The sequence below is a fragment of the Schistocerca gregaria genome, chromosome 3, assembly GCF_023897955.1.
Source record: "Schistocerca gregaria isolate iqSchGreg1 chromosome 3, iqSchGreg1.2, whole genome shotgun sequence".
NCBI lineage: Eukaryota > Metazoa > Arthropoda > Insecta > Orthoptera > Acrididae > Schistocerca > Schistocerca gregaria.
The window spans coordinates 651,945,190-651,970,977 of record NC_064922.1 but is presented as its reverse complement, the minus strand read 5'-3'; the positions used below and the strand labels follow the sequence as shown (position 1 = coordinate 651,970,977).

Sequence of the window (25,788 nt, the reverse complement as noted above, 5' to 3'; positions counted from 1 at the left end):
CAGTACAATGCGTCAATGATGCATGGTGTGCCTGGTTCATGCTCGATGTTCAAAGCAGAACCGTACAAGATGTCCGTGAACCCCAGGTGTCACATCAGCTATAAAAACAAGCACCTATTCGAATGCAATGTTGTGTCATAATTTCAAAAGAAACACTGAAAAGCTTTGGAGGTTTACGATCTTGTACAAAAGAATGCTTTCACCTATATAAATAATGATGTAATTGTACATGTGTTCAAAATTTTGAGTCTCCGAATGATCTTGTGAAATTTTGGCACAATATTGCATTTGAATATGCCTCTATTTTTATATACCTACTGGAGTATGGTTCTCTTCTCTCTCTCTCTCTCTCTCACTGATTTGAATGTTAATTAAATGTTTTTATTTTGGTGGACATATACTTTCATTAAGGGATAATTGTGTATGAAAGGTAGTGAACTATTGTATTATCCTTGTTCATCAAAATGATGGGTGAATTTGAAAATGTAGTCAAAAGAAAAGATCCATCATCTGGTGTGTTTGTCACCATTTATGACATTGTAGTATGGGGGTGAGACAGAGTAAAGTGAAGCCTAAGCTAGATAGTCAGCATGAAGAAGTTATTATATTGGATTCAAAATCCCTCTCATCTCTCGTAACTGAAGTCTGATTTCTATACAAAACATTTTACGCCCTGTATTTTATCCCTGGTAACTTCCAAATTTCAAAGAATATGTCTTAGTCAACATTTTAGAAAACTCTTATTAAGTATTTTGCAGCCATAACTCATTTAACTGAGAGTTCAGTAATATTCACATCTGTCAACACCTCCCTTCTTTGATACTAAATTATTACATTAATCTTGAAGTATGTTAGAGCGTTTCAGCTGTGTTATATATCCCACATAGTGTGTACAACAGTTTGTCATAGTTGGTTTTTCTGAGGATCTCAACAATTCTGAGGGGAAGTTGTCTACTCCATGGCCTTCCCCCTTGTGGGTTCGGGGGTAAGAATAGGCCCACGGTATTCCTGCCTGTCGTAAGAGGCGACTAAAAGGAGTCTCAAACGTTTTGGCCTTGTGAGATGGTCCCCTTACGGGTTTGACCTCCATCCTTCTAAATTTTCCGAAGAGCGAGCCGATTGGGGAAGGGCGCCTTACAAGGAGCGATGTGTCCATCATGCATTACCATCTCTAGCCAGGTTTGTCGTCATCGCTTAGCAGTCCCGCTCACCTACCATCTCTTGGGCGTGGATTTGTTCTTGGGTGCAGTTTATTGCAGTCTGCTATGCTGTGTCGCTTTATGCGCCAATGACGATATTGGACTACATCACTTAAAATCCAGCACGGTAGCCAGTCCGTTGTGGTGGGGCCGCCATGTACCCTGTTGGTTGTAGCCCCCTGACTACACAGGGATCGCTCTGCTGATGCCAGCGCTGTTAACTCCACTGATGCCAGCGCTGTTAACTCCCCACGTATGCCAAGGAGTAGATGCCTATCTCCTTGGGGCATTGGGACTCCCGGCAATGGCCATCCTGCCAGGTGGTTGTTGCTGAGGCTGGGTGGCGCCAGTGGGGAGGGCCCTTGGTCGGAGTAGGTGGCATCAGGGCGGATGACCCGCAATGAAGCGTGGTACATCATCTCTTGCTGGCGGCCAGCCGCCAGCAGTCTCTGAGCGTTCCAGGGCTCAATACAACGCAACTACATATGACCCCAAATCGTTCCCCTCCCTGGCTACACCATGGGAGGAACGAAAGACTAAGGATGCCTGCGAACCATACTCGCCCCGCTACCTGGTGTGTACGAGAGCTGATGGTGAATCCTTTACATCCATGAAGCCTCAGTTCTTCGTCGAGCACTTAGAGGTCAAGTTCGGGGTGGTGGAGGGCTTGTCCAAAATGCGCTCGGGCTCGGTTTTAATCAAATCGGCGTCCTCCGCCCAGTCCCGCCGTTACTCGATTGTAACAAGCTGGGGGATGTTCCGGTTACAATCACGCCCCACAAGAGTCTTAATATGGTCCAGGGCATAATATTCCATCGGGACCTTCTATTGCAGTCCGATGACGAGCTTCGCGCCAATTTAGAGCGGCGAGGTGTTCACTTCGTCCGGCGCGTACATCGTGGTCCAAGGGATAAGTAGGTTGCCACCGGTGCCTTCATTTTGGCCTTCGAGGGTGATACCTTACCTGAGAAGGTCAAGGTGATGGTCTATCGTTGTGACGTCAAGCCATATATCCCTCCCCCGATGCGGTGCTTTAAGTGCTGGAAGTTTGGGCATATGGCTTCCCGCTGTACTTCCAGCCTCACATGTCGAGATTGTGGACGCCCATCACATCTCAGTACTCCATGTGCTCCGCCTCCCATCTGTGTAAACTGCGGAGAGCACCACTCTCCTTGCTCGCCGGACTGCAGGATCTTCCAGAAAGAGCGCAAAATCATGGAGTATAAGACCCTGGACCGTCTGACGCACACTGAGGCCAGGCAGAAGTTCGAATGCCTCCATCCTGTTCGAATGACTGCCTCTTACGCCGCGGCTACTACTGTTATGGCCCCATTAGCTCTCCCTCAGACTGCCACCTCTCAGAGCCGGAATGCTACACCTGCCCCCTTGATGGTGGGGGGCACTTCACTCCCTGCTGCTCCTGCACTACCTGCCTCAGGAGCAGCAACCCCCCAACCATCGGGGACATCAGTCCCCACTTCTAAGCTGGGGAAGCCTCAAACTTCCCCGGCTCGAATAGCACGGAAAGGGTCCCTTGGGTCCCTTCCTTCCCAGGTTTCCGCCTCTGGGAAGGGTGACGTCAGCCAATGGAAGAAAAGCAGACCAGCGGCTGATCGCAGGGCTTCCCGCTCCTCCTCCGTCCCGGAGACTGACTCGCTGGAGCCCTCCCAGCCAATGAAACCCAAGGACCAGAGAGACAAGACGAAGAAGAAGACCTCTAAGGCCAAGGACCACGCGGTGGCATCCACCCCACTGCTCCCTAAAGGCTCTGCGTCCGAGGATAAGGTGGAGATCCGGGCGTCCGCTGAGGACCTGGATCTCGCCGGACCCTCAGACACCATGGAAGCAGATTGTACTGGTCCTCCATCGGTGGCAGCAGGTGACCCAGTGGCGTGATCTGCCTCCTCGGCCCCTTCACGCCTTTTTCGGACATGGACAAAGCGATACTCCAGTGGAACTGCAGCGCTTTTTTCCACCACCTTGCTGAGCTTCGCCAACTCATCAGCAGTCACCCTTTCCTCTGCATTGCCCTACAGGAAACTTGGTTTCCGGCAATGCGGACCCCTGCCCTACGTGGGTATCGGGGTTATTACAAGAACCGGGCAGCTTATGAGAGGGTATCTGGAGGAGTCTGCGTCTACATCCTTAACTCTGTCTACAGCGAATGTGTACCTCTTCACACATCTTTAGAGGCTGTCGCTGTAAGGATGTGGACGCCTCAGCCTATTACTGTCTGCAGTTTGTATCTTCCGCCAGATGGTGATGTCTCGCGTCATGTGTTGGCCGCATTGATAGCACAACTGCCTCCTCCTTTTGTGTTACTGGGCGACTTTAACGCCCATAACCCCCTGTGGGGTAGCGCCGCGATTACTGGCCGGGGTAGAGATGTCGAGACTCTTCTCTCGCAGCTTGACCTCTGCCTCTTAAACACGGGAGAGCCGACACATTTCAGCGTAGTCCATGGCACATTTTCGGCCATCGACCTTTCTATCTGCAGCCCCGGACTTTCACCATCCATCCACTGGAGTGTCCATGACGACTTATGTGGTAGTGACCATTTCCCCATCTTTCTGTCACTACCACAGCGTCACTCTTCTGAACGCCCCTCCAGATGGGCTCTGAATAAGGCTGATTGGGGCTTGTTCTCCTCTCTCGCCACTATCGCACCTCCTTCCCCTGACACCATTGATGCGGTGGTTCAGTCGGTCACCACCGGCATCGTTTCTGCGGCGGCATCTGCGATTCCCTGTTCATCCGGGTCCCCTCGGCGGAGGACTGTGCCTTGGTGGGCGCCCGAGATCGCAGAGGCGATTAGAGATCGCCGGCGGGCTCTTCAACGCCATAAGCGGCACCCGTCCTTGGAGAACCTCATCGTTTTTAAACAGCTCCGTGCCCGTGCCCGACGCCTTATTCACCAACGGAAGCAGGAGTGCTGGGAACGGTATGTTTCCACCATTGGCGTCCGTACCTCTGCATCGCAGGTTTGGGCTAAGATTAGGCGACTCCATGGCTATCGGCCGCCTGTCTCTGTCCCTGGGCTTTCGCTGAATGGAGTGGTGTGTACTGACTCCGACATGATTGCGGACCGGTTAGCAGCGCATTTTGCTCAGTGTTCCGCATCTACGAATTACCCACTGGCCTTCCGCTCCCGGAAAGAGCGGTTGGAAAGTTGGAGGCTTTCCTTTCACACGCGCCACGCGGAGTCGTACAATGCTCCTTTCAGCGACTGGGAATTCCAGAGTGCACTATCTGCTTGCCCTGATACGGCTCCTGGGCCAGACCGCATCCACAGCCAGATGCTGAAACACCTCTCTGTGAATTGCCAGCGACGTCTCCTAGATGTTTTCAACCGCATCTGGGTTGAGGGTGTGTTCCCGTCTCAATGGCGAGAAAGCATCGTCCTCCCCGTGTTGAAACCTGGCAAGAACCCGCTGGAGGTGGACAGCTGCCGCCCCATAAGCCTCACCAACGTTCTTTGCAAGTTGCTAGAACGTATGGTGAGCCAGAGGTTGAGTTGGCTCCTCGAGTCTCGAGGCCTTCTGGCTCCGTCTCAGGGTGGGAACCGTAAAGGCCGCTCTGCCGTCGATAATCTGGTCTCCCTAGAGGCTGCCGTCCGTACAGCCTTTGCACGCCGCCAACATCTGGTTGCCGTCTTCTTCGACATGCGGAAGGCGTACGATACGACTTGGCGATATCACATCCTGGCCACACTTCATGGGTGGGGTCTTAGGGGCCCGCTCCCGATTTTTATTCAGAATTTTCTGTCGTCTCGTTCCTTCCGCGTGCAAGTTGCTGCGTCCCATAGTTCCTCCCGGGTCCAGGAGAACAGGGTCCCACAGGGGTCTGTCCTCAGTGTCTCCCTGTTTTTAATTGCGATCAATGGGCTCGCTGAGGCGGTGGGATCGTCCGTCGCAGCTTCGTTGTATGCAGACTACTTCTGCCTCTACTACAGCTCCGCTGGCATTGCAGTTGCTGAGCGCCAGCTGCAGGGCGCTATCCGCAAGGCGCAGTCGTGGGCTGTAGCGCACGGCTTCCAGTTTTCGGCCACTAAGACCTGCGTTATGCATTTCTGCCGGCGTCGCACGGTTCACCCTGAGCCACGCCTTTACCTTGACGGTGTCGTAGAGACGCATCGGTTCTTGGGACTGGTATTTGATGCCCGGTTGACTTGGCTGCCTCATATTAGGCAGCTTAAACAAACATGCTGGCGGCATTTAAACGCTCTCCGTTGCCTTAGCCACACCGGGTGGGGTGCCGATCGGTCCACCCTTCTCCGTCTGTATCAAGCGCTGATCCAGTCCCGCCTTGATTATGGGTGTGTGGCTTATGGTTCGGCATCGCCATCAGCGTTGCAATTGCTGGATCCCATCCATCACTGCGGGATCCGACTCGCCACAGGAGCATTTCGGACAAGCCCTGTTGACAGCTTACTTGTGGAGGCTGGTGTTCCTCCATTGCGGATCCGGCGCAACCGACTTCTGGCCGCTTATAGTGCCCACATTTGTAGCTTGCCAGGGCATCCCAACTACCGTCTCCTGTTCCCGCACTCGATCGTCCATCTTCCAGACAGGCGGCCCCGGTCAGGGTGTACGATCGCGGTTCGCGTCCGGGCTCTACTGTGTGGGATTGAGTTTTTTCCTCTCCCGCCTGTTTTCCGGGCCAATCTCCGTCTGCCCCCTTGGTGTGTGCGCCGACCATGCGTTCGGCTGGATTTGGCACAGGGTCCGAAAGACTCGGTCCCTCCTCCGGCCCTCCGCCGCCGCTTTGTTTCTCTCCTTGCCGAGTTTCCCGGATCTGCCGTGGCCTATACCGACGGTTCGATGGTCTCTGGTCGCACTGGTTATGCTCTTACTCTAGAGGATCATTGTGAGCAACGGTCGCTGGCACCCGGGAACAGTGTATACACTGCCGAGTTGGTTGCCATCTATCGCGCCCTAGAGTATATCCGCTCCCGCTCAGGTGAGTCCTTTGTCATCTGTAGTGACTCCCTGAGTGGTTTACGAGCTCTTGACCAGTGCTTTCCTCGTTCCCGTCTGGTGATGGCCATCCACGAGTCGCTCCACGCTCTTGCCCGTTGCGGCCGCTCCGTGGTCTTTGTTTGGACCCCAGGTCATGTCGGCATCCCGGGCAATGAGCGGGTTGACACGCTGGCTAAACAGGCAGTGAGTTCACCGGCTCTGGAACTCGGCCTTATGGAGTGTGATCTCCTGTCGCTTTTGCGCCAGAAAGTGCTTGGTGCCTGGGGTGACGAGTGGCGCACCCTGCCCACGCCCAACAAACTTCGGGCGGTGAAGGAGACGACCGGTGTGTGGCGCTCCTCCATGCGGGCCTCTCGGAAGGACTCTGTCGTCCTCTGCTGGCTGCGCGTTGGCCACACGTGGCTGACGCACGGCCATTTGTTACGCCGGGAGGACCCACCGCTATGTCGCTGCGGGGCAGCTCTGACGGTGGTCCACATTTTGGTGGACTGCCCGCTTTTAACAGGACTCAGGCAGACGTTTGCGCTGCCTGATACCCTCCCTGCCCTTTTATGTGATGACGTTGCTGTGGCGGACCTCGTGTTGAGTTTTATTCGGGCAGGGGGTTTTTCTCGTATGATTTGAGTGTTTGTCCTTTTATTTCCTGTATTGACTTGGGCCTTTGGCCTGTGGTTTTAAACTGTGGGTTTTAATGTCATTTGGTGGTTGGCTTTTCCTTATTTTCATGGTCGGCCAACCACCTTCACACTCAGTGTGATTTTAGTTCCGTTTGTCTGGTCTTTGTCTGTCCTTCTTGTATTGTGTCGTCCCTTGTCTCAGTTCTCCGTTTTTAACGACTGACAGTTTTTATTTCGTGTGATTTTATCGTGGAACAAGGGACCGATGACCTTAGCAGTCTGGTCCTTTCAATCCCACACCCAACCAACCAATCCATGGCCTTGCTGTCACTTAAATCTATCAGTGCTCTGTCAAATACTTCTCAGGATATTACATCCACTATCTCATCTTCATCCAAACAAAATTTGACAACTGTCCTTTACTCTCAAAGTGCAGTACCTACATGCTGTCTGTGATGTTACCCAACAAATGTTGCTCGTTCTTGAGGTGCTTAATCACTGCTGATGAACCATTGTTTTTATTATTATGCTCTTTAAATCTTAATTTAAAATTTCTTTCTCATTTGCCTCATGTCCTTCATTTTCATAATTTTAAACAAAGACCATGATGACTGGGCATGTCCTCACATATTTCCTTGCTGGAAGTAATAATTTTCATACCTTGTAGAGCCGTGCAGGATTAGCTGAGCGGTCTAAGGTGCTGCAGTCATGGACTGTGCGGCTGGTCCTGGCGGAGGTTCAAGTCCTCCCTCGGGCCTGTGTGTGTGTGTGTGTCTGTGTGTGTGTGTGTGGGTGTGTGTGTGTGTGTGTCCTTAGGATAATTTAGGTTAAGTAGTGTGTAAGCTTAGGGACTGATGACTTTAGCAGTTAAGTCCCATAAGATTTCAAGATTTCTTACACATTTGAACATACCTTGTAGATTCTCCACTCTTGAGCAGCCTTTTTACACATATACACAGCATGAGCCTGGCTTGGTATGTTCCATGTTATCTGTTGTGAAGCCATCGTATAGTTTTGTTATGAACTGAGAATCTTATGCCACCAGTTGTCAAATGAGTAATATTTTTATCGCAACATGTTTCAACCTTGTGTTATCCAACTATCAAGTGCTATAAAGCTGGAAAACAAATACAAATTGTAATACTGCACATACTGACAACCATAGAGAAATACTTATATTATCCTGTGGAATAACATACCTTAAAACTTCTGTGTCTTTAGGCGTCATTAAAAGAAAATCCAGCCTCAAACATGCATTGTCAAACATAAAAACTTTTCGTAGAATATCTGGGTGATTGTGACATGTGTTACAGGAAAGTTTACAGCTGTGCTGGCTGTCTTTCATTTACAGTTGTGCCTTGAGAGAACAATATGCCAACATGTAATGTTTTGGGAAAAGTTTTATATTTGAAAATACATCTTTGCCACTGGATATTACTTTTGACAGTGCCTAATGGCATAGAAGCTTTAAGGTATGTTTGCTACAGGTTGATATAAATATTTCCTTATGTTTCTCAGAATGTGTAGTATTGTCATTTATCACTTTGTTACCTTGTTTTATAGCATTTGATAATGAAGTAGTGTATTACCGAAACATGTTGTGTTAAAAATGTCACACATTTGACAACTGGTTGCATAACGTTCTCAGTACAAATTCACGATACAGTTGTATGATGGCTTCACAATAGTTATCATTTTCTTTATTTTGTTTGCCAAGTGGTGTATCAGTTACTCAAATTTCTTCAAAAATGTTTGAAAACCTCCCTGTGGAGATCTATATACTGTAATAATAATAAATGACTTTTCCAGTTCAGAATTCACAAATAAAGGCTTCCATTTCTTGATCCAAGCAGAAATGACTTGTCTCAGTAGATTTGGACTGGATGTTGTTTTTAAGATACATGACAACTACTCCTTTCTCCGTGTTACCATTACAAAAATAGGCTACTAATTTATGGTCCTCAATGTTTAATGAATGGGTTCATTGTGCTCGGACATCAACTTTCTTTTGGCATTCTAGATTGTCATAAACTTAGCATTTTAGTCGTGTAAACAGTCTGATGCATCGTGCCAAACTTATGCAAACTGTGACACTTCATTTTACTGGATCTCTTTTAAAGCTGGCTGTCAGAATGAGTCATGTAACCTAAAAGTATATGTACTTCTGACACATATAATTATTTGTGATAGTGCCTCCTCCTCCCTATTTTCAGCTGCCAATATGGCTAATTTATCCTTCCACTCTTCTGTTATGGTAATAGGCATGTATGCTGTGATAATCCATTCTGTACAATGTTCATGGTAGATCTTATACATTCCTATTTACTTGTTCATTGATAGACATAGACATATTTAATTTTGCATCTTTAACCCTGTACATGCCCAACCAGAAATGTTGTCCATCCTGCCACTGCACTTCATTAATTCCCACAATATCTAATTGTAATCTATCTGTTTCTCTTTTGGAAGTTATCCAATTTACCAACATGGTTGTTGTTGTTGTTGTCTTCAGTCCTGAGACTGGTTTGATGCAGCTCTCCATGCTACTCTATCCCGTGCAAGCTTCTTCATCTCCCAGTGTTTACTGCAACCTACATCCTTCTGAATCTGCTTAGTGTATTCATCTCTTGGTCTCCCTCTACGATTTTTACCCTCCATGCTGCCCCCAATGCTAAATTTGTGATCTCTTTATGCCTCAGAACATGTCCTACCAACCGGTCCCTTCTTCTTGTCAAATTGTACCACAAACTCCTCTTCTCCCCAATTCTGTTCAGTAGCTCCTCATTAGTTATGTGATCTACCCATTTAATCTTAGCATTCTTCTGTAGCACCACATTTCAAAAGCTTCTATTCTCTTCTTGTCCAAACTACATGGTTGAAGCCTCTTAAAATTCCACATTCTGACCAGTAGTACACCAGATTTGTTTTTTCCCTATGACAGCATCCCATCCAAGTAGTTTCTGTCTAGAGATCTAAAAGGGGGCAATTTTATCTCTGGAATATTTTACCAAGGAGGATTTATAATTGTTAAAACGTGCACTTGGGCTGCATATTTTTGCAAAATAAAACAGTTGTTGTTTCTCCTTGCTGTCACCCGTTGTGCTGTACCAAAATAATGAGGCCACATTGTCTAATGTTACAAGGCCAGATCAGTCAATCATACAGGCAGTCGTCCATGTAACTAACAAATAACTTGCTGCCTCATTTCAGGAAATATGGTCTGGTCTTTCCACAAATGCTAGTCCAACAACAGTACTGATCCCTTTGCAGCTAGTCGTACATGTAGACTTTTATAAACTTCCAGATTTCATTAAAATTTCTCTGATTGGAAGACATGATTAGGTGCTGTAAGTAGAAAGAACCCTTCCCCCAGTTATATAAGTGGGATACAATTAAAGAGAAGCAAGCATTAGCTTTTTAAGTTGGAGTTTAATTATATTTGCACTTATTGCTCTTTCCCCAATGAAAGCTAACTACTGAACATACTTTAACAAGCAAGCAATTATTTGTTCATAAATTTATAATGTTCTGGACTGCCATCTCATTTATTGTTTAATAACTACACTTTTTAAAATTTGTTCTTACTTTATAGATGCCAGTTGTTCCACGGCAGTCATGTCTACCAATGCAGTAGCATTTCTGCTGCTGGGAAAATTTAGGACTGGCGCTACTGTTTGTCAGCTTGTTCAAGAAATGGACAGGTTACGTGATGACCTACATCTTGCTGAAAGAGATACAGGTTTCTCAGGACATTCTGTTGATGTCATTAATCATGCTGTGAGTATATAAATAGATTTCATTATCTTTAATATGTTTGTAAAATAATATTAGAAGTAACAAGACATAGAATGTCATCAATTCATACATTTTTGATCAAGTCTGAGGACCATTTTATTGAGTAAAATAAAGTGTGTGTAAGTGAAGAAAGTAATTAGATGCTTGACTGTTTTCAATACCAGCCCAACAGGAGGAGTCACATAGCTAATTGTGTAGTTACAACATTGGAATCATATCCTTAAGAAATTAGTATCAGAACTGTGCATTATTATCTGTCTCAACATTTATAGGGCACCATGAACAACATAGGCCTTCAAATATGGACAAAACGAATGAGATGCATGAGTTGAGTTTAATCTGCATAGGTGCAAAAAACTGAGTGTAAGAAGTATCATAAGAATTGAAGAGAAAACTGGAAAGGTGCACATAAGGAATGGGTGGTGTAAGTTAAGGAAAAACTGGGAAAATTGGAGAGCAGGTTTGAAACAGAAAGGTTGGGAGATCAGTGTGTCTCTTATTTTTCAAGTTTGTTTGTTTTCTTTTCTGAACATCCTAGTTTAGGTCCACTAGATAAAAAATAAGGTGTGTGTAATTTGGGCTCAGTAGTAAAAGGGAAGGGGAGCTCCTCGTCCCTTACATTTGAAGAAAAGACAACATAAAACCAAATACAAAATATTGCTCAGAATTAACTGATTAATCAGTAACTGTTGTATTCTCCAACAGTTTATTGAACGTAACTTCTTCTACAATACAATAACTGGCTGTACAATAGATGTAGATGTCCGTCGATCTAACCGGAGATGTGGTTCCTCTCGGTTGGCTGGTACTTCGATTGGTGATGCAGTACAGCGGCTTCGGTGATATCTTCTCGGAGACTCTGCTATAGCGGTTGCCATTAGCAGCGGACGAAGACTGGTCTGCCTTCGACCGGCCGGGCCTATATAGTGAGCTGAAGCCAATAGAAACACGCCGTAGGAATCCTTGGCTGGATATGTCGCGGCGACCTCTGCAAGGAAAGGTTCCTATTAATCGACTGGAATCTTTGGCGTGTTTACCTGATGTCTTCGCCTGTTTGGCTGTTGGTTTGTTTCCCTCATAGCGTGGCTGTTATGTGGTGCTGCCAGCCATTTAGGGGAACCCGATGGCAGACAGTACAGTAATTTTAATAATTAAAGTTACAAATCCACTGCACAGCATTTGTGAGGGAAACGTGATAAGAAAAACACGTTTTGTTATAAAATTATTTATTCTTTATGAAAGTCTCCTGTATTATTTACAACTTTTATACTCAATTCTTTTTAAAATTCTCATCTGGTTGTTTCATTTTTGATTCAGACTACTGATTAGGATTACAGATGGCTTAGGTGAAGGTGGCAGGTCCCATACGACGTTTCAATTTTGTTAAAACTACATGAGGTATATCTTTATCAGCAACCTGATAAGTGTAAAGTTTTGAAAGAATACTGAAATCAAAAAGGCACAAAATTGTGTTTTGACATACAAAGTAAGTATAAATATCACGAATTCCATTTTTTTTATTTATTTTTTTAATGTTATAATTCAAGTTAATCATGGAATATAATCAACTTAAAGAAATAAATAGCTTTTGCCACTCAACTTGGGAGATGGGTAATGTGAGACAGCTCTCCAAAAAGGGAGATCACAGATAATTCAAAAAATTCAGTATACATAATCTCCTCTTACACTGCTGTTCTCTCCAATTAACTCAGGAAAAAATGGAGGATTTTCCTTGCTGAACTGCAGTTTTGAGTTTATTAACATCTGATATGTGATCTGATGTTTTCCTGTCATATTTCTAGTTTGTAGAATTCTCAATTGTTCACCTTTGTTGTTTAGTTCTCTACAATATTTCAGCAAACAGAATTGTTACCATCCTCAAGTGGTTCCTGACTGGTACTCTGCTCAGTTTGGTGTCCTGTATATGTTGGTTGTTATCTCTTCCACAACTACTGCTCTTGCTGTCCATGCAGCCACTGCAGTGCGAAGTAGCAATGCCCACTGTGTACCGCAGCTTTCGCATTGCTCATTGTGACCACATGGTGTATCAGAACACTTTGGTTTTTCTCGACTGAGAGCAGGGTTTAATACAAAACTCAGTTACAGGCCACTGTCTTTGAATTATACCATCTTGGACACTAATATCAATAGCCTCTTTAATCACACAATCCCAGAAGGAGAAATATTGCCTAAGTATCTTGGTTTTGTTTTGTTGTAATCTGTAGTATTGCTACCATCTCTACTATGAGTGACCACAGCTGATTTATTGGCCTGTTGCATTGGCAAAGGTTGTGGTAGGCCTCCAGTTTCTGAAGGCCAAAATCATCCTTTACTGAACATATTAGTGTCAAGTTCTTGCTTGGGGAATGGGATTACTCATTTGACATTGTGTTGGTCCAAGGTTCTGTTGGCTTTTTGGAGACATTGCTGACAGATGACATGCATGCTAGTTGTTTGTTCATTTTTCTTCCTACTGTTGTCTAGGTACAACCTGGCTAAACATATCTTATCTGCTTGTTGCTGTGTACTCTTCCCAAAATTTGGTCACAAAAAGTTAGAATGAGGCTTACCCGAGCGTATATTTTCACATTACAGAAACTTACAGTGTAGTGCTCGCTCCATAGTTCAAAATTGAGCAACAGTATCACTAGTGTTTGGAAATCAATTATTATATATGATTTAATTGTTGATGTTTGATTTAGATAGAGCCAAAGTTATGTTGTTTTGGACAATAAGACAAGCACAGTTTTTCTCTGTCAAAAGAACCAAATTTAGCCTTCTGCTATAGGGATAACGTAGCAAAAATAAACAAACTTCTTAATTTGGTTCAGTTAGGAAGCAAATTTCAAACTCACATCTGAAAAATATGTTTTGTAGAGGAGCTGGCAAAAAGAATAATTTGAACGAATCCAAATTGTGGAATTTGATCAAATTGAAGACCAAGCTGCAAACTACTATCATTGCAACAAGGAAATGCTAATACTACAGAGGGCCAAAAGCTGGGAAATACCCAGAAGTTCCATTTAAGGTTATTTTCTTTGTGCAAGATACAAGGAAAGGTGGGTTGCCTACCTCTTGCCAGACAATCCAGTTAAAGGCTTGGAAACTGCGAAGACATTAGATATTCTGTTCTTCTTGTCATGAGAGTCTTGCAGCTGTTGCCACACCTCAAATCTCCACATCTACATACATACACTATGTGATCAAAAAGATATGTTTTCTATATTAGGGGCATTATGCTGCCATCTACTTCCAGGTACTCCATTTCAGCGACCTCAGTAGGCATTATACATCGCAAGGGAGCAGAATGGGGTGCTCCACAGATCTCACAGACTTCGAACATGGTCAGGTGATTGGGCTTCACTGGTGTCATATGTCTGTACATGAGATTTCTACACTCTGAAACATCCCTAGGTCCACTGTTTCCAATGTGATAGTGAAGCGGAAACACGAAGGGACATGTACAGCACAAAAGTGTACAGGCCAACCTCGTCTGTTAACTGGCAGAGAATGGCGACGCTTGAAGATGGTTGTAACGTGTAATAGGCAGACATCTGTCCAGACCATCATACATGAATTTCGAACTGCATCAGGATGCACTGCAAGTGCTGTGACAGTTAGGCGGGATTTCGTGGTTTAGCGGCTGCTCATAAGCTACACATCACACCGGTAAATGCCAAACGACGCCCCACTTTGTGTAAAGAGCATAAACATTGAACGATTGAACAGTGGAAAAAGTTGTGTGGAGTGACGAATTGCGGTACACAATGTGGCAATCCGATGGCAGGGTGTGGATATGGCGAATACACATCATCTGCCAGTGTGTGTAGTGCCATCAGTAAAATTCGGAGGCTGTGGTGTTATGATGTGGTCGTGTTTTTCATGGAGGGAATTTTATCAATAGCGTTGCTTCCTTTGTGTGCCCAAAGCATCTCACTAATACTTACATGTGGTTTGAACCTACTGGTAACAAATCTAGCAGCCCTGCTCTGAATTGTTTCAATGTCTTCCTTTAATCTGACCTGATGCAGGTCCCAAACACTCATGTGATACTCAAGAATAGGTCTTACTAGTATCCTTTATGTGGCCTCCAGTACAAATGAACCACACTTTCCCAAAATTCTCCCAATAAACTGAAGTCAACCATTTGCCTTCCCTATCACAATCATCACATGCTCATTTCACTTCATATTGCTTTGCAGTATTGCACCCAGATATTTAAACAACAAACTTTGTCAGGGTGTATACGATGCGAGACAACCGGGAGATCCGGGAAAAACCTGGGAATTTTTTCATCCGGGAGAAAAACGGGAACAACTCGGGAATTTTTTATTGTTTTTGTTTTCAGTTACATTTTTGTAATTTTGACTGGTAAGAACCGATACTCTAACAAAGAATATTACTGTAACCCACTACTGCAGAATAATACTGCAGCAATAACACATGAAAGAGAGAAAAAACAAAAATGAAACTTATACTGCAAAGGAAATGCGCCATATACAGCAAAAAAACACAGTGCTCATACAAGCATCTGCCAACAGCAAAATGTGTCAAAGGCTTTAGGAAGACTATGCTATGCTTCATAACAACAAATTGCCTCCACTGAGCGTGACATCACAACTGCTTGCTTTTGATTCATTTGAGCAGTTGTGAGTGAGCTCATGCGCATGTGCAGTTGAGTCGCATGTGAGTAGTACCTTCTATCGCTTCTGGCTACAAAAGTGTGGCAGTTACCTGTATATGCAATAGCAGCAAGCAGCCAGATGCTACCTGGAAAAAAGTTTATTTGCGCACCTAAGCTGTCAGATTCACGCATGCGCAACAGGCCTGGATATAGGGGGAGGGGGCAAACCGGGATATCTGCCCCGGCGGCAGTTTCTGGGAGGGGGTGAAAGTCTTTGTTTCACAAAGCGCCTAATATCCAGCGCACGTCGGTCTATCGATTATTCACATGATTTTGGAACGCAACCCCATTGAATAACAGGTAAGAAAGATTATGTATTATGTTCTCGGTGTATCCAAGGAAATGAAATTTTCGCAGAAATATTTTTGCCAGAACGCTACACTGGTAAGGGCCAGTTGTAAAGTCCCCGGCTAGCAGCCGCTAAAGTTATATTCTGGGAGTAGCGCGGAAAACGCGATGTACGAACACGTAATAATGCCTAACCGGAGAATACACAAGGGATAACTGAAACGGTGATTGTGGCAGGGTTAGTCAAGTTAACCGGAGTTTTAACCCCCCCCCCCCCCCCCATGAACCATGGACCCTCCCATTGGTGGGGAGGCTTGCATGCCTCAGCGATACAGAGATGGCCGTACCGTAGGTGCAACCACAACGGAGGGGTATCTGTTGAGAGGCCACGCAAACGTGTGGTTCCTGAAGAGGGGCAGCAGCCTTTTCAGTAGTTGCAGGGGCAACAGTCTGGATGATTGACTGATCTGGCCTTGTAACACTAACCAAAACGGCCTTGCTGTGCTGGTACTGCAAACGGCTGAAAGTAAGGGGAAACTACAGCCGTAATTTTTCCTGAGGGCATTTACTGTATGATTAAATGATAATGGTGTCCTCTTGGGTACAGTATTCCGGAGGTAAAATAGTCCCCCATTCGGATCGCCAGGCGGGGACTACTCAAGAGGACATTGTTATCAGGAGAAAGAAAACTGGCTTTCTACGGATCTGAGCATGGCATGTCAGATCACTTAATTGGGCAGGTAGATAGGAAATTTAAAAAGGGAAATGGATAGGTTAAAGTTAGATATTGTGGGAATTAGTGAAGTTCAGTGGCAGGAGGAACAAGACTTCTGGTCAGGTGATTACAGGATTATAAATACGAAATCAAATAGGGGTAATACAGAAGTAGGTTTAATAATGAATAAAAAAAATAGAAGTGCGGGTAAGCTACTACAAACAGCATAGTGAACGCATTATTGTGGCCAAGCTAGACACGAAGCCCACGCCTACTACAATATTACAAGTTTATATGCCAACTAGCTCTGCAGATGATGAAGAAATTGGTGAAATGTATGATGAGATAAAAGAAATTATTCAGGTAGAATTTTGCACAGAGCATAAATTAATCATAGCTAACACTTGGTTCAAGAAGGTTGTGCACATGGAAGAACCCTGGAAATACTAAAAGGTATCAGGTAGATTATATAATGGTAAGAGAGAGATTTAGGAACCAGGTTTTAAATTGTAAGACATTTCCAGGGGCAGATGTGGACTTTGACCACAATCTACTGGTTATGAACTGTAGATTAAAACTGAAGAAACTGCATAAAGGTGGGAATTTAAGGAGATGGGACCTGGATAAACTGACTAAACCAGAGGTTGTACAGAGTTTCAGGGAGAGCATAAGGGAACAATTGACAGGAATGGGGGAAAGATATACAGTAGAAGAAGAATGGGTAGCTTTGAGGGATGAAGTAGTGAAGGCAGCAGACAATCAAGTAGGTAAAAAGACAAGGGCTGGTAGGAATCCTTGGGTAACAGAAGAAATATTGAATTTAATTGATGAAAGAAGAAAATATAAAAATGCAGTAAATAAAGCAGGCAAAAAGGAATACAAACGTCTCAGAAATGAGATCGACAGGAAGTGCAAAACTGCTAAGCAGGGATGGCTAGAGGAGAAATGTAAAAATGTAGAGGCTTATCTCACTAGGGGTAAGATAGATACTGCCTACAGGAAAATTAATGAGACCTTTGGAGAAAAGAAAACCACTTGTGTGAATACCAAGAGCTCAGATGGAAACCCAGTTCTAAGCAAAGAAGGGAAAGCAGAAAGGTGGAGGGAGTATATAGAGGATCTATACAAGGGCGATGTACTGGAGGACAATATCATGGAAATGGAAGAGGATGTAGATGAAGATGAAATGGGAGATACGATACTGCGTGAAGAGTTTGGCAGAGCACTGAAAGACCTGAGTTCAAACAAGGCCCCGGGACAACATTCCATGAGAACTACTGACTGCCTTGGGAGAGCCAGTCCTGACGAAACTCTACTGTCTGGTGAGAAAGATGTATGAGATAGGCGAAATACCCTCAGACTTCAAGAAGAATATAATAGTTCCAATCCCAAAAAAGCAGGTGTTGACATATGTGAAAATTAGCGAACTATCAGTTTAATAAGAGCTGCAAAATACTAATGCAAATTCTTTACAGACAAATGGAAAAACTGGTAGAAGTTGACCTCGGGGAAGATCAGTTTGGATTCCGTAAAAATGCTGGAACACGTGAGACAATACTGACCTTACGCCTTATCTTAGAAGAAAGATTAAGGAAAGGCAAACCTACGTTTCTAGCATTTCTAGACTTAGAGAAGGCTTTTGACAATGTTGACCGGGATACTCTCTTTCAGATTCTAAAGGTGGCAGGGGTAAAATACAGGGAGTGAAAGGCTATTTACAATTTGTACAGAAACCAGATGGCAGTTATATGAGTCGATGGGCATGAAAGGGAAGTAGTGCTTGGGAAAGGAGTGAGACAGGGATGTAGCTTCTCCCCGATGTTATTCAATCTGTATATTGAGCAAGCATTAAAGGAAACAAAAGAAAAATTCAGAGTAGGTATTAAAATCCATGGAGAAGAAATAAAAACTTTGAGGTTCGCCAATGACATTGTAATTCTGTCAGAGACAGCGAAGGACTTGGAAGAGCAGTTAAATGGAATGGACAGTGTCTTGAAAGGAGGATATAAGATGAACATTAACAAAAGCAAAACGAGGATAATGGAATGTAGTCTAATTAAGTCGGGTGATGCTGAGGGAATTAGATTAGGAAATGAGACATTTAAAGTAGTAAAGGAGTTTTGCTATTTGGGGAGCAAAATAACTGATGATGTTTGAAGTAGAGAAGATATAAAATGTAGACTGGCAATGGCAAGGGGAAGCGTTTCTGAAGAAGAGAAATTTGTTAACATCAAGTGTAGATTTAAGTGTCAGGAAGTCGTTTCTGAAAGTATTTGTATGGAGTGTACCATGTATGGAAGTGAAACATGGATGATAACTAGTTTGGACAAGAAGAAAAGAGAAGCTTTCGAAATTTGGTGCTACAGAAGAATGCTGAAGATTAGATGGGCACATCACGTAACTAATGAGGAGGTGTTTGTGGCACAACTTGACAAGAAGAAGGGACTGGTTGGTAGGGCACGTTCTGAGGCATCGAGGGATCACATATTAAGCATTGGAGGGCAGCGTGGAGGGTAAAAATTGTAGAGGGAGACCAAGAGATGAATACAGTAAGCAGATTCAGAAGGATGTAGGTTTGCAGTAAGTACTGGGAGATGAAGAAGCTTGCACAGGATAGAGTAGTATGGAGAGCTGCATGAATCCAGTCTCAGGACTGAAGACCACAACAACAGCAGGAATAGTTACAGAATTAGTAGTGACAAGATTGTTTGTTAGAATGAGGAAGGAAAAGAGATGGGGACATCACACAAATATGACGATTCCAAATTTATATAAAATTTTCGTACTACTACTTTTCGATCTCATGCTTCAGAAGCTAGATCATATGAATGAAATGTGTTACTATTTCCTAACATGAAACTTTTTGCTTATAGTAAGCCTAATAAGCATTTGATATTGCTACTTCGTGATTGTATTCTGTCATGCTATAAAAATGACCATTTGTGGCAAAACAGTGTCGTTTATTTGATGTCTGTTACAATTGCTGCAATGTTAGGCAGACCTATTTCGTGTTATCTAGCAGACAGTGACAAAATACATGTAATCAGACCGAGAAACCGCACCAGTCTTGGGGTACTATTCGTATTAGTAGCTTTTACAGTATTAGGCAATGACATTTGGTTTTTTCGTGTAGCAAAAGTTTGACGAACTTTGATGAGCTAATAGATTCTTTCCCAAAAGCTAAGCAAGCCATGTAAAGCTGTACTAAGGTTAGAGAGAACAGCAGTGCAAGGACTTAAGGATTGAAGAAATGTGTACTGTCTTGCTTGTCTATTGTCTTTACTGGTTTTATGTATCCTATATTTAATTTTATGCCAAATAATCCATCCAGTATTTATTGTGAGTTTTTAAAACAGGGGCAAGGTGTCAAACCGACCGACTGGGAGCAGGAGAGGCACCACAGAACATTTTAATTTCCACTGCTCTGAATATAGTTTGATGGCACCCACTACAAAATGGTATATGTTTGAGTTGCACAGAGCAAATACAGTAATGAAGAATGCTGTGTGAAGAGGTGTGGCACTGCACTTTGGCACGTTTAAGACCAAATAATATGTCTTGCATTTTCTCAAACACACATGTTTTATGTATCAGACTCTTCAGAAACATGTGCGCTTCAAAATGGACATTTTTGAAAAGTCGATTTTTTAAATTTTTGGCGTCCTACCTCAAATCCTCAAGGGAGGAGGGGTGCCACTTTCTAGTGTTGCTCCGGTTCCAAAATGTCGTAGATCCGGGCAGATCTACAGAGCAGCCTTAAATTGTAATGGGGAGGTGGGTAGTCTCATGTGACCTGTGTTTACGTTTAGTGATTTTGCCGTTTCCGTTTCGTTTATTGCTCTCACGTCAAATAAAAACAAAACAAATTTCTGTGAGTGGGAGTTATCAAGTGGATTTTAACATTCACATAATTACGGTAGGCTAAAATATGTTATTGGTTTCAGATTTTTATTTCCCCTTTCTGACAAGCATTAAATGCATTGCAGAACAATGAAGTTATTTTTGTCGATTTGCTAAAGAAATTTGGCTTTTATTAACTTTTCCGCTGAAACAGCCAATTTATTGGCAATTTATTTGAAACGGAGTGTTTAATTCCACACTGTTGGCTAGTTTCAACTGTTCGCTGCATTTCAGGTGCACGTTTTTATCTTATAGCACATATGGCCTTATGCCGTAATAAAGAACCAATCATGAGGTAATACAATATTGGTAATACAAGAAAATTTACATCTGAATCTGGACATATGAATGTGCACTTTAACCCAAATTATGCATTTCAGTATGGTTCACGAAATACCCGTGCTCTTGGAGTATCCTCTTTTATGACATTATGTAAGATCTTTTAATGTTTTACACGTACAAACATACAAGCTTCCTGCATCATCGTAGCTGTGCAAGCGCAGAGACGCTTGTTATCTGGTGCCCTCTGGCAACTGCTGAAATGAACGTATTTCTAACAGGTCCGGGAAAATGTTGCGTTTGGTGGATTGAAAATCGTTACTTTCACAGTAAATTTCCTTTTACGCAAGATGAAATACATACGAAAATGTACTATGAATTTCTTAAACCGGAGTGCTTTTGACTCTCATTTTAAAAACAACTCTTTGAGGACGACCATTTAGAATGATTTCGAGCCCAGAAGATCTGACATTTATGTCGTTCTTAAAAAATTTTAATGCCGCATTTGTGTGATGTATCTCAAAGTGTAAAACGCGCAAAAAGGGGCAACATTATATGTGAAAGCTTTTCTTTTCTTGTATCAAGACTATGTATATTAGTTTAAACCATTAACTTTTCCCATTAGTGTGTTCACGTTACTTAATAGAGATGTTGCTATTGGCTGACTACATCGCTTGTCCTATGTTCTGAATATCCGCTGTTGTTGGCTGACGAGATCACATCACATGAGCTCTGACTGGCTTACAAAAGCGCATTTACATCTGAATCTGGACATATGAATGTGCACTTTAACCCAAATTATGCATTTCAATGCTTCGGAAAGTAACATGCGGTAATTGGTGGAATTTGAGTTTATACTTTTGTAATACGAAAATATTAAGTGTACATGCTGCCGAAAGTCAGACATTTTCCCAAAACGTGTTTTGTTCCCTGAGTTTCGTTTTCTAAAGTGCCGGAAAAGTCTACGCCAGTGTATAACACCATAACCATACAAAAGACTGGTGAGTTTTACAGTTCCGAGGAGAGTATACTCACACTTAACACAGAAAGTGTATTTTCACCTGGGAGGAAATGTACTTTTAACCGGGAATTCCAGGAATAATCCGGGAATTTTATTTCCTCGTCCACATATACACCCTGTTCATTAATCAGGACACTACTAATGCTATATCCAAACATTACAGGTTTGTTTTTCGTACACATTCACATTAGCTTACATTTTTCTACATTATTAGCATTATCAGCAAACAACTATAGATTGTTGTAGATCTGTAACCATATGCTTTGATTTCTCCATTATTTCTCATCTTCTTTTATTCTTCTTCTTTCCATCCCTTTGTGAATACCCTTTAGCCACGCTTTTCATGGTTTCCCTCTTCTTCTTCCAGGAGGTTGCCACAAAAATGCTCTCTTTGCCATTGTCCTCTTCTATTCATTTGATATTCCCTTATCATCCTATGACGGATTTGTATAATCACACTTTACCACTTAAACTCATTTTTAGGACCGGTACTTAAACTCTTTACTCAGGTACTTAAACTTTTTGCACACTTTAATTTGATGTCCACGGATGTCAAAGTTATTTCTCTTTTCTCTACAACATAGATATTCCAGCTTCTCGGAATACATTTTGAAACCCTACTCTTACATTCTTCCAACTTCCTAAGCATGTAAGATGTATTCTCTTCATCTTTGTCGCAATGACCTCATCATTACCATAGAAAAGTGTGTACCTACACTGATTCCCTGCTTCAGTTCCCATGCCCATGCACTTTGTACATTAGAACATTGGTGCCTTCCGCTCACACATCTTAAGAAGTGTGGGAGAAAGACAACATCTTTGCTTCAATCCTTCAGTTATTCTGAAGGCCTCTCTATAAATTTCTTTCCCCATTTTAATCACACTTTTTGCTGACTTTTAGAGGCTTATGATGCCTTTTACATAAATTTTTGGCAATTCCCCTGACCGCAGCACCTCAAGTGGTATCTTTAGTGGCACTTTTCTCATACGCTTTCTCAAGATCTATGAAGACTAAGTAACTGGTTGGATTCCTTCCCATCTTCTTCTCCATGATATGTCATAGGGTAAAGATGTTATCTACACATCATTTGCCTCTTCGAAAGCCACTTTGTTTTCCCCCTTCAGGCATAATCTTCACCATTCTCGATTTTAAAATCCATCCTGCTAATTGAACTTGCAACATTTACACCACATAACTGTTACACACTTTCTACTTACGAGGTGCTATCCAAAATTTTCAGGACTGGTTCTGCCATCTGTTGAAAACCTTAACTTTGGACTAATGGTCACCATTACCCTCGAAGTAGTTCCCATCCGCACTTACACACCGGTCCCAGCACTTCTGCCACTGGTCAAGCTTTTTCTGGAAGTCCTGTTCTTTGAGGGCGTTTATCACCATCAGTGATGCTTATTGAGTCCTCTCTAGAGTGTTGAACCGATGGCCTATCAACTTGAGTTTAAGTTTTGGGAACAGCGTGAAGTCGCAAGGTGCCAAATCTGGCAAGTATGGTGGGTGGGGTGCAACCATCATGTTGTTTTTTGCCAGAAAGGTCCTGGTGAGTAAGGATGTGTGGCAGGGCACATTGTCATGATGCAGCAGACAGTTCCCTTGATGCCAAAGTTTGGGGTGTCATCGCTGCACATTTTCACGGATCCGACGCAAAACTTCACATTCACTGTTTGGTTGGGTGGGACAAATTCTTTGTGCACAATTCCCTTGGTATCAAAGAAAACGATGATCATGCTCTTCACTTTGCTCTTCACCTGCCTCGCTTTTTTGAGTCTTGGAGAGCCCAGGCTCTTCCACTGGGACGATTGTTGCTTATGCTCTGGGTCATAAGCAGAATCCAGCGCTCGTCACCAGCGGTAACCCGTGACAAGAAGGTCGGATCTTCAGATGCGGTTTGACGAAGTTTTTTTGCACACTGCAACATGCTGTGCCTTCTGATCAGCAGTCAAGATCCTTGGCACAAATTTTGCGGCAACACGATGCATGTCCAATTCATCAGTTAACATTCGTTGACATGTCCCGTAACCAATACGCACTTCACCCGCGATGTCAATCCACACAAACCAATTGTTGAAGTTTGACAACAGTGTCTGATGTTGTGTGGCTACCCTGCCTTCCCATGTGAGCATCATACTCAAAATTAAGGATTCCACTTATATTCGGGCCAATATGGCAACATTTTGCAAAGTAAATTGTTTTCCTTTTTACCAATTTTGAAGGCCCAAAAGTACCCCTTCCCTAAAATAAAGAATATAAAAATAGCTGATAGTGAACAGATCCAATATGTGAACAGTGAAAAGGTATAAAGGAGAGAGGAGGCAGGCAGAGAAGAAGGGGGGGGGGGATAAGGATGGGAGATACCAAGGGTGACACGTTGAATGTCAAATGGTCTTGAAGTTACTAAGCTGCAGAAATTCAACACGTTGTGGTGTGCTGCAAAGTAAACAGTAGGCTTAAACAGAATGGTTACAATTAAACTCATGGTGTTCCGAATGCTGCAGTGTTGGCTGTATACATTATGGAGGGGTGGGGGGGGGGGGGGGGGGGTGATGAGAACAGTTCTACTTTCTGCCACCAGGTAAAATATCACATAATAACCAGTCAGAATGTGCAGTGTTTCCCATTGTGACACCAGTGTGCTGTTTGTCGCTTGGTAACGCATGTCAGTTTCTTGTGTGAAGTTACTGTTAGTTGAAGTTTTCCATGTGAAACACAATTGCTGTTGAGAAGAAAGACCTTGCACTGCTGGTAAATTTGTTTTATCAGAATGGCAGCAGCATTGCATTGTGGAAATCAAAAATTACAACATTTCTGCTCCAAGTTTAAAAACGTAAGACTTCTTGACGTCAACAGCTATGAAAACACTAGTTTCACAACGCAAGGTCAACATTTAAATCTATCTGGTAAAAAGAGACTTGCATCAGAGATAAACAAAGCTGTTGACGTTATAATTCATGAAAACAGCTGTGAAAACAGACAAGCTATCACCCTAAATGCCAACATGCAGGAAATTAGTGGAAAGGGCCAACTCCAACTGGATTTGGCCCAATATAAACAAAAACAAAACAGAACAGGAGGAAATTCAAAGTGACAAACTAAAAGTACCATTAAGGTTCATGCACTTAAATATACAAGATCTTAGAAATAAGCTCATTGTTTTGCAGACTTTTGTAAATGATCATTCACCTCATGTTGTTGTGTTAACCGAGAATGGACTGAAATCTGAGGAAATTATTTTCTTTAAACTAGATGGCTATCCTAGGAAATAGCTACTGTAGACATCATCATAAAGGTGGAGGTGTAGCAGTATTTGTGAGAGAGCAGCTCAAAGTAAATAAATTAAACCATCTAGATCTGCATAATAATGAAGGCTTGACTGAAGTGACAGTCATTGAATTCCATATCAAAGGTTGCGGAAAGGGCATGGTGAAACAGAAAATTGTTGGGATTTATTATCCACCAAAATCAGAGGTAGGGCGTTTCATAGATATTTTTATTAGAAGAGTGGGACACTGTGACCCAAACGAGGTAACAATACCTGGTGACTTGAATATAGAGGCAACATCTTGCAATAATCATAACAGCAGGCTAATATATACCCTTAACTCCTATATTATTATGAATGCCGTAAATTCAGATACGAGAGTAACTCAGCTTACTTCTAGTAGAATAGACTACATAATTCTAAGTAAAGAGGTAAAAGATAGTATTAGATGCTAGAATGTGGACTTCCACTACTCAGACCACAAATGTCAATTTGTAGACTATGAACACACAAGCATCCAAGAAAGGACTCAGGTCATAGAACATAAAAGACTGCTTAAAGAGAAAATCATTAATGCTTTTAAAATTAAACTAGCATCTGAGGAATGGCAACTAGTTCTTCAGCAAAAAGGGTCCGAATACAAATGGGCCAAATTTTATGATATGAGTTTACAAAATCTTAATTTTTACTGCCTAGTGAAAGTAATTAAGAAAGTAGTAACTCACAAACCAAATGTAAAAAAAAAAAAACCAGACTGACTCTTCCAGCTTATATGATTAAACTCAGGTAAAATATCTAGGATCTAAGTGTGCTACATAAGGCACCTGCACCTAAATTGCAAATATTTAAGGATAAGTACAATCAAGCTAAAAAAACAATTTCAGGAACAGCTCTCAGATTTAAGAAAACAGATCCTAGAAAAGGAAATAGCTCAGCCATTAAATATAGAGAAGACTTCATGGAATTTTAAAAATAGATATCGCAAAGCCACCCTTAAGTTAGATGCTCAAATTGACAGAATCCAACATGAAGGAAA

The 25,788-nt window shown here is 43.0% G+C and overlaps 1 protein-coding gene across 6 annotated transcripts in view; it reads left to right on the top strand.

The window, feature by feature from the left end:
• Nucleotides 1-25,788, top strand: part of LOC126356100 (glycerol-3-phosphate acyltransferase 1, mitochondrial) — a 387,533-nt gene that overhangs the window by 280,792 nt on the left and 80,953 nt on the right. For all 6 annotated transcript variants that reach the window (XM_050006796.1, XM_050006798.1, XM_050006795.1 and 3 more), the window contains one exon: nt 10,388-10,572. In XM_050006796.1, the coding sequence (XP_049862753.1) occupies nt 10,388-10,572 (185 nt within the window). The remainder of the gene's footprint in view (nt 1-10,387; nt 10,573-25,788) is intronic.